Below are 17,408 nucleotides of genomic sequence, written 5' to 3'. Positions count from 1 at the left end.
CCCTGCCCTGGGAGTGTTTGATGGGGCAGTGTAGAGGGAGCTTCACTCTGTATCTAACCCGTGTTGTCCCTGCCCTGGGAGTGTTTGATGGGACAGTGTAGAGGGAGCTTTACTCTGTAACTAACCCGTGTTGTCCCTGCCCTGGGAGTGTTGGATGGGACAGTGTAGAGGGAGCTTTACTATGTATCTAACCCGTGTTGTCCCTGCCCTGGGAGTGTTTGATGGGGAGAGTGTAGAGGGAGCTTTATTCTGCATCTAACCCGTGTTGTACCTGCCCTGGGAGTGTTTGATGGGGAGAGTGTATGGGGAACTTTACTCTGTATCTAACCCGTGCTGTACCTGCCCTGGGAGTGTTTGATGGGACAGTGTAGAGGGAGCTTTACTCTGTATCTAACCCGTGCTGTACCTGCCCTGGGAGTGTTTGATGGGACAGTGTAGAGGGAGCTTTACTCTGTATCCAAGCCGTGCTGTACCTGCCTGATACGCTTATCAATTACTTCATAAAAGGTGATGAGTCGAAGAAGAGATGATGAGTCGAAAGAAGAGATGAATAAGGCTTTTATTAGCTAAGAAGAGACCATGCTTCTTCGTGAGTGACTGAACAAGTCTGAACGAAACCCACACAGTGGTGGGTGGAGTCAGCTGAGGCATGCCTCCATACACAGCGCCACCCAGAGGTGGCAATATACAATACAGTGGTTTACCACACTGCCCTGGGAGTGTTTGATGGGGACAGTGTAGAGGGAGCTTTACTCTGCATCTAACCCGTGCTGTACCTGCTCTGGGAGTGTTTGATCTGACAGTGCAGAGGGAGCTTTACTCTGTATCTAACCCGTGCTGTACCTGCCCTGGGAGTGTTTGATGGGACAGTGTAGAGGGAGGTTTACTCTGTATCTAACCTGTGTTGTCCCTGCCCTGGGAGTGTTTGATGGGACAGTGTAGAGGGAGCTTTACTCTGTATCTAACCTGTGCTGTACCTGCCCTGGGAGTGTTTGATGGGACAGTGTAGAGGGAGCTTTACTCTGTATCTAACCCGTGCTGTACCTGCCCTGGGAGTGTTTGATGGGACAGTGTGGAGGGAGATTTACTCTGTATCTAACCCGTGCTGTACCTGCCCCGGGAGTGTTTGATGGGACAGTGTAGAGGCAGCTTTACTCTTTGTCTAACCTGTGCTGTACCTGCCTTGGGAGTGTTTGATGGGACAGTGTAGAGGGAGCTTTACTCTCTATCTAACCCATGCTGTACCTGCCCTGGGAGTGTTTGATGGGACAGTGAAGAGGGAGCTTTACTCTGTATCTAAGCCGTGCTGTACCTGCCCTGGGAGTGTTTGATGGGACAGTGTAGAGGGAGCTTTACTCTATATCTAACCCATGCTATACCTGCCCTGGTAGTGTTTGATGCAACAGTGTAGAGGGAGCTTTACTCTGTGTCTAACCCGTGCTGTACCTGCTCTGGGAGTGTTTGATGGGACAGTGTAGAGGCAGCTTTACACTGTGTCTAACCCGTGCTGTCGCTGCCCTGGGAGTGTTTGATGGGACAGTGTAGAGGGAGCTTTACTCTATATCTAACCTGTGCTGTACCTGCCCTGGGAGTGTTTGATGGGACAGTGTCGAGGGAGCTTTACTCTGTATCTAACCCGTACTGTACCTGCCCTGGGAGTGTTTGATGGGACAGTGTAGAGGGAGCTTTACTCTGTATCTAACCCGTGCTGTACCTGCCCTGGGAGTGTTTGATGGGACGGTGTAGAGGGAGCTTTACTCTGTATCTAACCCGTGCTATACCTGCCTTGGGAGTGTTTGATGGGACAGTGTAGAGGGAGCTTTACTCTGTATCTAACCCGTGCTGTACCTGCCCTGGGAGTGTTTGATGGGACAGTGTAGAGTGAGCTTTACTCCGTATCTAACCCGTGCTGTACCTGCTCTGGGGGTGTTTAATGGGACAGTGTAGAGGCAGCTTTACTCTGTATCTAACCCTTGCTGTACCTGCCCTGGGAGTGTTTGATGCGACAGTGTAGAGGGAGCTTTACTCTGTATCTAACCCGTGCTGTACCTGCCCTGGGAGTGTTTGATGGGACAGTGTAGAGGGGGCTTTACTCTGTATCTAACCCGTGCTGTACCTGCCCTGAGTGTGTTTGATGGGACAGTGTAGAGGGAGCTTTACTCTGTATCTAACTTGTGCTGTACCTGCTCTGGGAGTGTTTGATGGTGCAGTGTAGAGGCAGCTTTACTCTGTATATAACCCGTGCTGTACCTGCCCTGGGAGTGTTTGATGGGACAGTGTAGAGGGAGCTTTACTCTGTATCTAACCCGTGCTGTACCTGCCCTGGGAGTGTTTGATGGTGCAGTGTAGAGGGAGCTTTACTGTGTATCTAACTCGTGCTGTACCTGCCCTGGGTGTGTTTGATGGGACAGTGTAGAGGGAGCTTTACTCTGTATCTAACCCTTGCTGTACCTGCCCTGAGTGTGTTTGATGGGACAGTGTAGAGGCAGCTTTACTCTGTATGTAACCCGTGCTGTACCTGCCCTGAGTGTGTTTGATGGGACAGTGTAGAGGGAGCTTTACTCTGTATCTAACTCGTGCTGTACCTGCCCTGGGTGTGTTTGATGGGACAGTGTAGAGGCAGCTTTACTCTGTATCTAACCCATGTTGTACCTGCCCTGGGAGTGTTTGATGGGACAGTGTAGAGGCAGCTTTACTCTGTATCTAACCCGTGCTGTACCTGCCCTGGGAGTGTTTGATGGGACAGTGTAGAGGCAGCTTTACTCTGTATCTAACCCGTGCTGTACCTGCCCTGGGGGTGTTTGATGGGACAGTGTGGAGGGAGCTTTACTCTGTATCTAACCCGTGCTGTACCTGCCCTGGGAGTGTTTGATGGGACAGTGTAGAGGCAGCTTTACTCTGTATCTAACCCGTGCTGTACCTGCCCTGGGAGTGTTTGATGGGACAGTGTAGAGGCAGCTTTACTCTGTATCTAACCCGTGCTGTACCTGCCCTGAGTGTGTTTGATGGGACAGTGTAGAGGGAGCTTTACTCTGTATCTAACCCTTGCTGTACCTGCCCTGGGAGTGTTTGATGGGACAGTGTAGAGGGAGCTTTACTCTGTATCTAACTCGTGCTGTACCTGCCCTGGGAGTGTTTGATGGGACAGTGTAGAGGGAGCTTTACTCTGTATCTAACCCTTGCTGTACCTGCTCTGGGAGTGTTTGATGGGACAGTGTAGAGGCAGCTTTACTCTGTATCTAACCCGTGCTGTACCTGCCCTGAGTGTGTTTGATGGGACAGTGTAGAGGCAGCTTTACTCTGTATCTAACTCGTGCTGTACCTGCCCTGAGTGTGTTTGATGGGACAGTGTAGAGGGAGCTTTACTCTGTATCTAACCCTTGCTGTACCTGCGCTTGGATTGTTAAAAAAAGTGTTTTGAAGCCAACGCGGTGTTTCTACAGCAGTTTCCAAATGGCTAATTGGTGATGTCTCTCTGACAGGTGTAACAATCGCACGCAGTGTGTGGTGGTAGCGGGGTCAGATGTCTTCCCTGACCCCTGCCCTGGGACCTACAAGTACCTGGAGATCCAGTATGAGTGCGTTCCCTACAGTAAGTAGCATCTCCCATTCTTCTCTCACCTCATGGACCACTGCCCTCTTTGATGAGCCTCTTCATACATAAGAATGCCATTGTGCCCCCCCACCCTCAAAATCAATCACCTGTCAGTGGGCGGGGGGCACTCTCTGACTGTATTAACTGTGTATTGTGCTGGTGGGCCCAGACATCATGCCTTGATCCTATTGTTCGATTGGTTTATAGCAGGCAGCGCCTGTCCTCTTTGACTTCCCTTTCAGACAATCGCTCGGCAGCATTGAGTCATGGCCCTGTCGCCAAGCCGTGAGACAAGTGACTGGTGTTGCTGGGCCTTTGCTGCTAACCCTTTCCTTCTAACCCTGCTCACAGCTTCTTTTCAAGGCGTTTTCCTCGTTCTTCCTTTCTTCTCCCTTTTTTTTCTCCCCGCAGCACAGCGAGAAGAGGACGCCCTGGCGCCGGCACCTTTAAGAGCTGCTTTGCAGGGGGCTTTGAAAATCGCACATTTGAGTTTGTTCATTCTATTAAAGTGGTTGGGGTTGGGGGGTGGTTCTCATGGTTCCACAACCGTGGCACACGATGCAATCTGACGGCATGTGGTACAGTCTGATAGAGTGAGGGTCCGTACCCCCCCCAGTCCCACGCCACATGGTACAGTCTGATAGAGTGAGGGTCCGTACCCCCCCCCTAATCCCACGCCACATGGTACAGTCTGATAGAGTGAGGATCCACGCCCCCCCAGTCCCATGGCATGTGGTACAGTCTGATAGAGTGAGGATCCGCACCCCCCCCCAGTCCCACGGCATGTGGTACAGTCTGATAGAGTGAGGATCCGCAACCCCCCCAATCCCACGGCATGTGGTACAGTCTGATAGAGTGAGGGTCCGCACCACCCCATCCCACGCCACATGGTACAGTCTGATAGAGTGAGGGTCCCCACCCCCCCAGTCCCACGGCACATGGTACAGTCTGATAGAGTGAGGGTCCCCAGTCCCATGCCACATGGTACAGTCTGATAGATTGAGGGTCCGCACCCCCGCCCCCAGTCCCACGCCACATGGTACAGTCTGATAGACTGAGGGTCCGCACCCCCCCCAGTCCCACGGCACATGGTACAGTCTGATAGAGCGAGGGTCCGCACCCCCCAGTCCCACGGCACATGGTACAGTCTGATAGAGCGAGGGTCCGCACCCCCCCCAATCCCACGCCACATGGTACAGTCTGATAGAGCGAGGGTCCGCACACCCCACAATACCACGCCACATGGTACAGTCTGATAGAGCGAGGGTCCGCACCCCCCCCAATCCCACGCCACATGGTACAGTCTGATAGAGTGAGGGTCCGCACACCCCACAATACCACGCCACATGGTACAGTCTGATAGAGCGAGGGTCCGCACCCCCCAGTCCCACGGCACAGGTACAATGTGACTGCAGTGAAGATGTTAAGTGAGAACGACACATTAAATGTCTCCGACAGATTGCAGAAAGCCCATTGCTAAGGTTTCACACGCCTGGTTCTCTGCCGTTGTCTGTGTGCTGGTGTTTGCTGATCTTACCCCTATCTGTGTGTTGGCTCTGTGTCCAGCCCTGACAGATGCTTCCAATCTCCCCTTCCCTGGCAGAGTCCTCAATGAAATAGGTTTGGACTAGACCCAACCCAGCGCTGCTGGGTACAAGGCCACGGACTATCTACCTCCTTAAATCAGATGCTAGTCAGCATTAAATGGCCAGCCCCATCGCCCGCCCCCCCACCCCCCAGCCCCCACCCTCACACACACCCCTCTTCCCCACAGAGTGAGCATAAGGAGGGAAAGTTTGAGATGTGAAGGGTTCAGTTTCGGAGTGTAAGCTTGTCGGAGCCGAAGCTCTTCGGGAAAAATTGACCACAAACTGCTGGCAGTTTTCCATCCATCCAATTTAATGGTCAGAAATCTCAGGGGAAGCTGGAATACAAAGGTTATGTTACAGCTGTATAGAGCTCTGGTTAGACCGTATCTAGAGCGCTGCGTTCAGTTCTGGGCACCGCACCTCAGGAAGGTTGTATCGGCCTTGGAGCGGGAGCAGCACAGATTCACCAGAATGATACCGGGGCTAAAAGGGTTAAATTATGAGGACAGGTTACACAGACTCGGCCTGTATTCCCTCGAGTACAGAAGATTAAGGGGTGATCCAATTGAGGTGTTTAAGATGATCAAAGGAGTTGATCAGGTAGAGAGAGAGAAACTATTTCCTCTGGTGGGGGGAGTCCAGAACAACTTAAAATTAGAGCCAGGCCGTTCAGGGGTGATGTCAGGAAGCACTTCTTCACACAAAGGGTAGTGGAAATCTGGAACTCTCTCCCCCAAAAAGCTGTTGAGGCTGGAGGGGTCAATTGAAAATTTCAAAACTGAGATTGATAGATTTGTGCTGGGCAAGGGTATCGAGGGATACGGAACCAAGGCGGGTAGATGGAGTTAAGATACAGATCAGCCGTGATCTCATTAAATGGCAGAAACATGCTCGAGGGGCTGAATGACCTCCTCCTGTTCCTATGTTCCTAACGGTCAGAAACTCGTGAGCAGTTTGTGCCAAGTATTGCCCAAAGGTGCTTCGGGCCTAGCAAGCTCCGACAACCCGGAACTGAAGTGGAACATTTAGCCCCAGGAGCCAGGCTGGGATGTGTTTTAGAGGCTGGCGTTCAGACGAGTTTGTTAGCACACTGGGGTGAGGGGTGTAGCTCTCGACTGTGCGCAATAGGTGATCTATTCGAGCTGTTTAAAATGTTAAACGGATTCAATGGGGTTTCAATACGGAGAAATTGCTTCCACTGATGGGGAAATCAAGAGCGAGGGGGACATTAGAGTCAGGCCGTGCAGGAGGGAAATCAGGAAGCACTTTTTCACACAAAGGGCAGTAGAAATCAGGAATAACAACAGGAAACGCTGGAAAAATTCAGCAGGCCAGGCAGCATCGGCGGAGAGAGAAACAGAGTTAATGTTTCAGGTCGATGACCTTTCGTCAGAACTGGAAAAAAAAAGCAGGAAATGGAAAGCAAGTTTGGGGGCTGGGAAAAGCGGGAGGGGATGAAAGAACAAAAGAGAAGGTCAGTGATAGGATAGAAAGCAGGAGAGATTAAGAGACATTGAGAGACATTAAGAGATATTCAAGGCAAGAGGAGGTGGTAATGGGACAGGTTAAGGAACAAAGGATGGCTCTAGAGGGGGTGTGAATTGCGCTGGTGGAATGAAGGACCGCTGAAGGGACGGAGGAAAAAACAAAAAGTGTGGATAAAAAAAAGAAGAAAATATATATACGTGATAGGGGCCGAGGTTATGATCTGAAGTTGTTGAACTCTATGTTGAGTCCAGAGGGCTGTAGAGTGCCTAATCAGAAGATGATCACATCTTGAGTATTGTGTGCAGTTTTGGTCGCCTTATCTGAGGAAGGATGTTCTTGCCATGGAAGGAGTGCAGCGAAGATTCACCAGACTGATACCTGGGATGGCAGGAATGACGTATGAGGAGAGATTGGGTCGATTGGGCTTATACTCGCTAGAGTTTAGAAGAATGAGAGGGGATCTCATTGAAACTTATAAAATTCTAACAGGACTAGACAGACTAGATGCAGGAAGGCTGTTCCCGATGGTCGGGGAGTCCAGAACCAGGGGTCACAGTCTAAGGATAAGGGATAAGCCAGTTAGGACTGAGATGAGGAGGAATTTCTTCACCGAGAGTGGTGAACCTGTGGAATTCTCTACCACAGAAGGCAGCAGAGGCCAATTCATTAAATATATTCAAGAAGGAGTTGGATATATTTCTTAAGGCTAAGGGGATCAAGGAATATGGGGAGAAAGCAGGGACAGGGTACTGAATTTGGATGATCAGCCATGATCGCATTGAATGGCGGAGCGGGCTCGAGGGGCCGAATGGCCTACTCCTGCTCCTATCTTCTATGTTTCTATGATTCTATGAGGTGCTGTTCCTTGAGCTTATGCTGAGCTTCCGTGGAACAATGCAAGAGCCCGAGGACGGTGAGGTCTGAGTGGGAATGGGGCGGTGAATTAAAGTGACAGGCCACCGGGAGCTCGGTGTCCCCCTTACGGACTGAACGGAGGTGTTCCGCAAAGTGTCACCCAATCCGCGTTTGGTCTGGAGAGTAGAAATCTGGAACTCTCTCCCTCAAACGGCTGCGGATGCTGGGGGGACAATTGGAGCTTTCAAGACTGAGATTGATAGATTTTTGCTGGGTAAGGGTGTCGAGGGATAGGGAGCAAAGGCGGGTAGATGGAGTTGAGGTGCGGATCAGCCATGCTGCGATTGAAAGGTGAGGTAGGCTGGACGGGCTGAATGGCCTCCTCCTGTTCCTGTGATCGCGTGAAACAGGTGATAGCGAGTCGGCAGCCCATTTCACCATCTCTTCCCATTTCTAGTTCCATTGGCTTCAATGGGGTGAGACGTAAAATGGCTGTCGATCCGCCATCACTAGTCGGAGGGGCATGAGACGTTAAACCAAGGCCACCGGTGGATGTAAAAGATCCCAAGGCACTATTTTGAAAAACAGGGGCGTTTTCCCCGGTGTCCTAGCCAATATTTAACAGAGTATCTGGTCATTATCATGTTGCCGTTTGTGGGAGCTTGCTATGCGCAAATTGGCTGCCCCATTTCCTACATCACAACAGTGACTCCACTTCAAGTACATCATTGGCTGTAAAGTGCTTTGGGCAGTCCTGAGGCGCTACATAAATCCCAATTCTTTCTTTCTTTAATGGGAGCAAACCACTGAGCTATTCCACTTGATCTGTCAGCAACAAACACACAATCCTTTAGCTCCTGGTTATACGATTGACGTGCGGATATGAATTGCAGCACAAGCCAACATCAACTTGCAATTATAGAGTGCCTTTAACACAGCTGAACGGTCCCAAACACTTCACAGAGCTGTAATCAAAAACATGAAGCTGAGTTAAAGAAGGAGATGTTCGGAGGGTGACTGACAGCTTGGACAAAGCGGCAGGTTTTCAGGAGAGTCCTAAAGGAAGAGAGGGAGGCGGAGAGGCGGAGGAGGTTAAGGAAGGGGTTTCTAGGCAGCTGAAGCAATGGTCGTCAATGTTGGGGTAAAGGGATTTGGGAACGCACAGAGTGGTGAGAATGTGGAACTCGCTGGCACTTGGAGTGGTTGAAGTAGATAGGATTGATGACTAAGTGAGGGAGAAGGGAATAGAAGGATATAGGTGCAGGGTAGGAAGCGGTAATTAGAGTGAAAGAGGCACGTGTGGAGTATAATCACCACCATATACCAACTGGCCTATTTCTAGATTCTATGGGGGAAAAATTCAGTTGGTTAGCACCTCCCGTTAGCACCTGCAGAGTGCAGTAATGGGGCGCTGATGCAGTCGCGCCAGGGCGAGGCGAATCCAGCGCCGCACGGCAAATCTGGCGCCCCCCCCACCCGTTGCGCCGCCGGTACGAGGTACCGCCGGCAACTTCAACACCGTGACGTCAGTGAGCATGCAACACTCACTGGGCGCCCAATCGGGAAAATTTATTGTCGCCATTTGCCTTTGCACCGTGACCAGACAGCAACAGGGCGAGCTGGTGTACAGCTGATGGAAGCCGGCTCCAGGGACATTATTTAAAGGCATCCGCATTAATCACTCGCAGCTGTCAGGGCAGGTTGGTGTCAGTGGTTTCTTGTCAGTTTCACCCAGTGGATCAGTTTCTATGAGTAACATCAGCAGTCTTCTGGCAAGTGCAAAGTGGCACATTTATTGTTCAAAGATTCAAACTGCAACATTAATGGGGGCAGTATTGGTACCACCTCGTCCTCCAGGATCCACAGCGGAGGGAGCGCAGGCAGCCAGAAATACGGGAACATGTGTGCAAAGAAATGAGGAGGAACATCAGGGGCCTCACCAGGAGGCCTTACCCTCCGAGTGTATTCCGACAGAACCTCTCCTACCTTCAATTAAGTGAGGAGCAGTGTATTAGACGGCTCCGCATCACCAAAGTGCTGGTCACAGAACTCTGCCACCTCCTCCAAACAGACCTCCAGCCTCACAGCAGGATGACTTAAACCCCAGATCCCTTTTGCTCACCACATGCCCATCATACCATCCCTGTGTCATGCCATAGCACAGTGTCCTCCTGGGTGCAAAGGTGAAATGAGAGAGACCACAAAAAATTGCAAACCCCATGAATAAATATATGCATAAACATATCACACATATCGCAATCATTCTAATAACTAATGACCCTTGTGCCTGCCATAGTTGAATAGCTGTCATTGTGTGCAAGGCATGAGATGTGGGTGTGAGTGTTGGTAGGTACAGATTGTTGGTGTGTGAGCGCTGGGGGTGTGGTGCTTTGGGCAGTGTGTGAAGCTTGTGGTACAGATGGTGGTATGTAGCATTTGTTGATGCATTCAATCACCCTGACCACCCGACTGAGGTGAATCTGCCATGAGCACACCTGTTCAGTCCTCCGGCTCCTTCTCCTTGCTTGTTGAGCTTCTCCTTGCTGAGGCAGCTGCACAGCCAGCAATGCTGAGAATGAGGTGCTGCAGCATCAATGAACCTCCCCTTTAAGTATTGGGAAAAGCCTGTGGCAATGATGAGTTGAGATTAGACTGAACCCGATATTGGTCCACCCTTTGAGTGTAACACCACTGAGCTAGGCCTTTAAGTCTTGATTTAGCACCCCAGTCATTTCTTTGAGCAGTGAGAATTAATTTTGCGTGCAGTCTAAAGTATTAGCGCCTGGCGCTAATTCTCAAACTTTTCTAAAGATACCGCCCATTCCTGGGCTATAATGAATTTCTAGCCCATATATGTATTTCAACGTAGAACAGCCCACAGTCAGAGGAATGAAGAGTTGTGGGGTTGGCGGAGGAAGGAGGGTTGTAGGGTTCGGGGGGGGGGGCGAGGCCATAAAGAGATTTAAACACAGGGATGAGAATTAGAAATTTGAGGCATTGGCGGACCGAGAGCCAATGTAGGTCAGCGAGCACAGGGGGTGATGGGTGAATGAGACGTGGTGTAGGGTAGGATACGTGCAGCAGAGTTTTGGGTGAGCTAATGTCTACAGAGGGTGGAAGATGGGTGGCCAGCCAGGACCGCATTGGAATAGGGCGAGTCTGGAGGTAACAAAGGCATGGATGAGGGTTTCAGCAGCAGATGGGCTGAAGCGGGGCGGAGACGGGCGATGTTACGGAGGTGGAAGTAGGCGGTCTTGGTGATGGAGAGGATACGGGGGTCGGATAATCATGTACCAATATTGATTTACCCCGGAGTGACAATTATCCAGTGCAACTGCGAGTCTTTTCCCCATGCCAGTGTGCTATTGACCCGAGTATCGTGTTGATATTCATCCCAGTCTCAATCCTCAGCCATTTGTGGGCACTTACCCCGGTATCAGAATGGGTATACGCCACAGTCGCAGTATGGATAATTACCCCGTCACGAGCATGGCTATTAATCCAACCCCAGTCTGGGCCGTTAACCCGCCATCAGTCTGGGTAGTTAACCCGCCATCAGTCGGGGTAGTTAACCCGCCATCAGTCGGGGTAGTTAACCCGCCATCAGTCGGGGTAGTTAACCCAGTACCACTGTGGCAGTCAATTCAATGCGAGTCAAAATCTTGCACCAGTAGATATTTACCAGGGCATGAACACAGATACTTACCCCAGTTCCAGAGTAGCTATCGATCCAGCATCAGTTTTGTTTTAATTCGTTCTCAGGATGTGGGCATCGCTGGCAAGGCCAGCATTTATTGCCCATCCCTAATTGCCCTTGAGAAGGTGGTGGTGAGCCACTTTCTTGAACCGCTGCAGTCCAAGTGGATAGTAATTCTATACCAGTAGGAATATTTAGCTCACACCCGCATGGCTATCAATCCCAGTGGGTGTTTATACCAGAACCATTGGGGCCAATTTTTCGTTTCCCGCCCCGCTTTTCAACCCCCCCGACCCCAGCTTACCACCCCCATCAGCCAGCTGTCTGGCAGGGCACATTTGGTGCTTGAAGCTCACCGATTTTATTATAATGAGGCCCAATCCCTAAAGTCGAGCGAGCTTCTTGCCGACAACTTTAGCGGGGTCAGTGGGATCACGTGATGGCCACCCCATTCACAGGGCTCTCTCCCGATCGGCACCCCATTGTATGTATTTATAGAAAGGACTCCCATTTCTCCAGCGTCTTTCACGACCTCAGGACGTCCCAAAGCGCTTTACGGCCAATGAAGTACTTTTGCAGTGCAGTCACTGTTGTAATGTAGGAAACGCGGCAGCCAATTTGCGCACAGCAAGGTCCCACAAGCTGTTATGTGATAATGACCAGATAATCTGTTGTTTCAGTGGTGTTGATTGAGGGATAAACATTGGCCAGGACACTGGGGAGAACTCCCCTGTTCTTCTTCGAAATAGTTGCCATGGGATCTTTTACATCCACCTGAGAGAGCAGACGGGGCCTTGGTTTAACGTCTCATCCGAAAGACAGCACCTCCGACAGTGCAGCACTCCCTCGGCACTGCACTGAAGAGTCAGCCTAGATTACGTTTTCAAGACTAGGGTATCGGTATAGGTTTACCACACAATCCGCTTGACTATTAACCATTGACTATATTCTCCCCAGTATGGGTATTTTCCCCAGTGTTTACCCAGACTATGGGGTTACTTATCCCAGTTCCTGGATGTGTATGTTCTTCACTAGCTGTGACTTGCAAAACAATAAAGGATGAATTTATGAACTATAGTCGGAGGTAAATTGTGCAAGCGTTTGTAATATATAATAATACAATATTAGTGCCAATGTGGAATATGGTATACAGAACCCACTTGTGCTCATATCCTCAGCCTCAGTAATGCCCCTCCATCCTCAGCCTCAGTAATGCCCCTCATCCCCCCCAGCCTCACCCCCCTTGACAATCACACCTACCCCAGGCCCCGGACTCTGGGCTCACCATTGCCAGGTGGTAGAAACCAACCCGCTCCATCCCTGCTTCAACGCGGTGCTCGTCTGCCTCTCCAACCCCACTCCCGCGACCGTCTGCCAGACTGCTCCTTTCTCCATCCTGTGCTCCATTCCCGACCCTAATGCCCCACTGCCCGACCCTAATGCCCCACTGCCCAGGTTTGTTCTGAGCTACTCAAGACCGAGCACCATTGGTACACACAAGCAATGTTCTGCAGTGTTGGGCTCGGAGGAGATGCACAGGCCTGACACTGAGAGCCCGGTGATTGATATTCTCTGATGGTCTAAGCCTTTCCCTCAGCCGTTTAAACACTCCGCCCCACCCTTAACATTCATACCAGACACAGTTGGAGCTACCTGATGGTTACTTTAAATGTCCTTATACTGGTCACCAGCTGGACATGGGGCTGGTCTGTCGCAGAGCCAGTGATCAGCGTTAACCTGTGATCAGCTCTCTCAGGTCTCCCTGTTACGTTGCCTGAGGGAGGGGTGTGAGATCACTGATATTATTGGTGGATATTCTCTAAACAGCAACAACAACAACTTGCATTTATACAGCACCTTTAACGGAGTAAAACATCCCAAGGCGCTTTGCGGGAGTGTTATCAGGCAAAATTTGACACCGAGCCCCATAAGGCGATATTAGGACAGGTGACCAAAAGCTTGGTCAAAGAGGTAGGTTTTAAGGAGCATCTTAAAAGTGGAGAGAGAGGCTGAGAGGTTTAGGGAGGGAATTCCAGAGCTTAGGGCCCAGGCAGCTGAAGGCACGGCCGCCAATGGTGGGGGCGAAGGAAATCTTTTGAAAATTTGTGAGCTATGGACTTTACTTAAGACTCTTAACCAGAATGTGTGAAAGGGGCTTCACCAATCAATCTGGGCTGGACTGGATCCCTGGACCCTGCTAAACCTCTTGTTGTCTGCAGTGGTGTCGATGTCAGTCGCAGAGAGTCAGTGAACCATTACTATCTTCTCACAACTAAAGAAGGAGGGGGTGAAAGAACCCCCCCCCCCTCCCCTGCTGAGGAGGGGACACGGAGGCAGGAGAGGGACGCAGAGGAGGAGAACAGGGCAGGGGCACCTGAAGGTGCGAAGGCAGACAGACACAGGGAGAGGGTCCTGACATACAGGAGGGGGCAGGGAGAAACAGCTTACAGAGAGGCAGATATAGGAGCGGGCACAGACAGATTAAAGGAATGGGACTTGTGTCCTCTCCCATATCTGTCTGTCCCCATTACTTTATCTGCCTGTGCCCTCTCCTGGAGCCTAGTATTTAGCATTAACTCACCTTTTGCACTTGCAAAGGGTCTGAAATATGAAAGCAAGGTGTTTGGTAGATACATAAAAGGGACCAGGCATGGCCAAGTTTCTTTTAAATGTCACCTCTACTATAGAAAACATCACAAGGCAGTTCACAAAACAGATAATAACAGATAGCAAGCGTTAGTCATGGAAAGGTTAGGGGAGGTGAGTCATGAGGTAGGTTTGAGGAGCCTTTGGAAGGTGGAGAGAGAGGTAGCAAGGGGGATGGGTGTAGGGAGAGCAGCCCAGAGAGTTGGAACAAGAGACCTTAAGGCCCACTGAAGGTGGAGCAGAGGGAGGAAGGATACAGAGAAGGAAGAGCGGAGGGCACTCACTGGCATGTAGCGCTGGAGGAGTTTGCAAAGGTGGGGGGCATGAGGCCTTGGAGGGATTTGTCAATGAGGACAAGGATGTTTGACTTTGATGACTGGGGGCACATCAAGGACAGGAATGATAGCCAATTGGTGCGGAGTGCGATAGGATGCAGGCGACAGAGTGAGTTGGAGTTTGGAGCTCACCCAAAGAGCTATGTTTTAAGGAGCGTCTTAATGGAGAAGAGAGAGGTGGCAAGGCGGAGAGGTTGAGGGAGGGAATTCCATCCAGAGTTCAGGGCCTAAACAGCTGAAGGCACGGCCGCCGATGTAGAGTGATGAAAATCGGGGATGCGCAAGAGGCCAAAATTGGAGGGGCGCAGAGATCTCGGAGGGTTGTGGGGCTGGAGGAGGTTACAGAGGTAGGGAGGGGCAAGGCCACGGAGGGATTTGAACACAAGGATGTGAACTGATTCGGGCAGCAGAGGTTTGGAGGAGCTCAAGTTTACCGAGGTGGGAGGCTCGCCAGGAGAGCATCGCAATAGTCGAGCCTAGAGGTAACAAAGGCATGGGTTAGCTTATGTTGGCCTCCGTCTGACTGAGCAACTGGGGAGGGGATTAGGGAGCAGGATAAAAGAGGCGCTAGGATAGTTTCACTCTTGCTAGTTGTGACCTGGAGAAGTTTCTAACTCGTCCTTGGCTTGATATCAGACAAGCTCCCAGACAACACGTTGGTGCTTATGGAGGCGAGAGTGATCAGCGTTCACCTTTGATCAGGCCTCCCTGTCACGTTGCCTGAAAGAGGGGTGTGAGATCACTGAGATTATTGGCGGATGTTCTCTAAGCAGCAACAACAACAACTTGCATTTATACAGCGCCTTTAACGTAGTAAAACATCCCAAGGTGCTTCGCAAGAGTGTAATCAGGCAAAATCTGACAGCGAGCCACAGGAGATATTAGGACAGATGAACAAGCGCTTGGTGAAAGAGGTGAGGGGAGAGGTAGAGCTGGGTGTCCCCAGTAGACATGTGGAAATGGGCTGACTCCATGCCAATTGATAATGTTGCCGAGGGGCAGTGGCTAGATGCGGAATAGGAGACGGCCAAGGATGGGACCACCGAGCACGGCTGAGGTAACCCTGCAAGGGAGCGGGAGGGAGAGACCTTGCAGGAGACATGCTGGCTCCGATGTGGCCAGCAGGAGTGGGAACAAGCAAGTGAGGAGGAGGAGACAAATACAGAAGAACCGTTGTACAGATAGAGGTTACAGACCAATAGTGTAGAGGGGAGGGCGAAACAGGTGAAGGGAGAGTTCAAACATAAGATATAAGTGGAAGCCAGATAGAAGACAGGGAGGGTTGAGGAGATAGTGAGGGGCAGGAAGAAAGAAGTGCACTTCAACACGAAAATACCAGTGTGTTATTAGACTGAATCGGGGTGAATTGCAGTACTGCCCACTTCCTGCCCCCCTGGTTGTGCGACCCTATCAACAGTCCCCCTGTTCCCTGTACTGCTGCTGTACATTCCTGTCTAAATGCCTTGACGAGATTACGAAAGGATGGCCAGACATGAGCTGTTTGTTGATCAAATACAGTAAAAACCAAACCTGACTCTTCAGTTCTGATTGTTCTGAGAAAGTGCCAAGCAATAACCCATTGTTTTTGGTTCCGATGCTGCAGTAGGATTGTTATTGAATTAATCACAGATTCTGTCTCATTGTTTCAGCTCTGTCTTGTGTCCACCCCCCCTAACTAACTCTTTCCACATCATTGTCTGGGAGGAACTAACGTGACCTTTCTCCTTAGAAGAAGCTGTATAATCACTTTTTGCTATTGCAGATCTAGCACTGTGTAAAGAGAGGTGGGACCAGGCTGAGCATTCGAATCACACTCCTTCCTAATGCTAAATCTTTAAATGAAGAATACTTTTTAAGAGTTGGCCGAATATCTATCCCGTCTTGTCCCCTTCTCTCTGTCGCTTCTCTCCTATCACTGTCACATTCTGAATGTTAGCCTCTGGTGTTTCTCTCTATTGCTGTTACCTGACTCTCTTTTCCTTCATCCTCTCTCTCTTCTCACATTCTTTTTCATCCCACACTCACCCACTCTATCTCTCTGTCTCTCCTCTTTTCCTCTCTTTCTCTTCTCTATCTTTGCCATGATTGTCACTCTTCCCTCACTCTCTCCTCTCACTCATTCTCTCACTCTCTCTCTCTCCACACTCGCTCTCTTCTCATACACACACTCTCTTGCTTATATGTGAATAAACATTCAGATTGGTGCGGTCGTAACTGACTCCTTTAATTTTGACCCTCCAGAACATTCCCAAAGATTAATAAAGGAAGTGTAATTATTGCAGTGTGCTTACTCCCATCAGGTAGCCTTCTAATGTTTAGTTAACGATATGCAACTACCAGCCATATCACTTCCCCCCCCCCTCAGAATTATAGAGTGAAAATAATTATCTCCAACAATGAAGTAAAAACAGAAAATGCTGGAAATAGTCAGCAAGTCAGGCAGTATCTGTGGAGAGAGAAACAGAATTAACGTTTCAGGTCGATGACCTTTCGCCAGAACTGGAAAATCTTAGAGATGTAACAGGTTTTAAGCAGGGGCAGGGAGAGGGGGGAGGGGAGGAAAGAACAAAAGGCAAGGTCTGTGATAGGCTGGAAGGCAGGAGAGATTAAAAGACAAAAGGTGCAAGGCAAAAGGAGATGGTAATCGGACAAGTAAAGAAACAAAAGAGGTGTAAATGGGACTGGCAGAATCATCAACAGCTGCCATTTGAAAAAATAGCGGCAGAGCTTATGATCTCAGTGTTGAGTTCTGAAGGCTGTGAAGTGCCCAATCGAAAGATGAGGTGCTGTTCCTCGAGCTTACGTTGAGCTTCGTTGGAACAGTGTAGGAGGTCGAGGACTTTTTTTCAAATCTTCAACGCTGAGCCCGGTTGACAGCTAAAAAACCATTAAGCAATTACATCTTACAATAATGTGATGGAAAATTAACCATAGCACTCGTCCGTTCATATGCAGGAACAGTGGGTGATATGGACGCTAGAACCACAGCGAAAGTCACTGCACTCATAATTATCTGCAAGTCCAAATGATTTAGAGGCTGCCTTGACCTCTGAGGATATCTTGGGGTAGGTTTGGCAATGGTCGAGCTGGGTCCACTAACAGGAATAGTAGATGGGAACTTCTCGGGATCTGTTTAACACTGTCAGGTGTCACACCAGGTTATACTTGAACCTTTCGGCAATAACGAGTGCCTTTGGGCACGG

General features: G+C 50.1%; 1 protein-coding gene across 2 annotated transcripts in view; it reads left to right on the top strand.

Annotated features, from left to right (window-relative positions):
- LOC147097600 (adhesion G protein-coupled receptor L1-like) overlaps positions 1–17,408 on the top strand; it is a 410,191-nt gene that overhangs the window by 92,277 nt on the left and 300,506 nt on the right. For both annotated transcript variants that reach the window (XM_085971570.1, XM_085971569.1), the window contains exon 2: positions 3,483–3,592. In XM_085971570.1, coding sequence (XP_085827696.1) covers positions 3,483–3,592 — 110 coding nt within the window. The remainder of the gene's footprint in view (positions 1–3,482; positions 3,593–17,408) is intronic.

The sequence above is a fragment of the Somniosus microcephalus genome, chromosome 31 (genome assembly GCF_052327205.1).
Source record: "Somniosus microcephalus isolate GS21.2 chromosome 31, FLI_Smic_1.0, whole genome shotgun sequence".
Lineage (NCBI taxonomy): Eukaryota > Metazoa > Chordata > Chondrichthyes > Squaliformes > Somniosidae > Somniosus > Somniosus microcephalus.
This window is presented reverse-complemented; position numbering and strand designations above follow the sequence as displayed.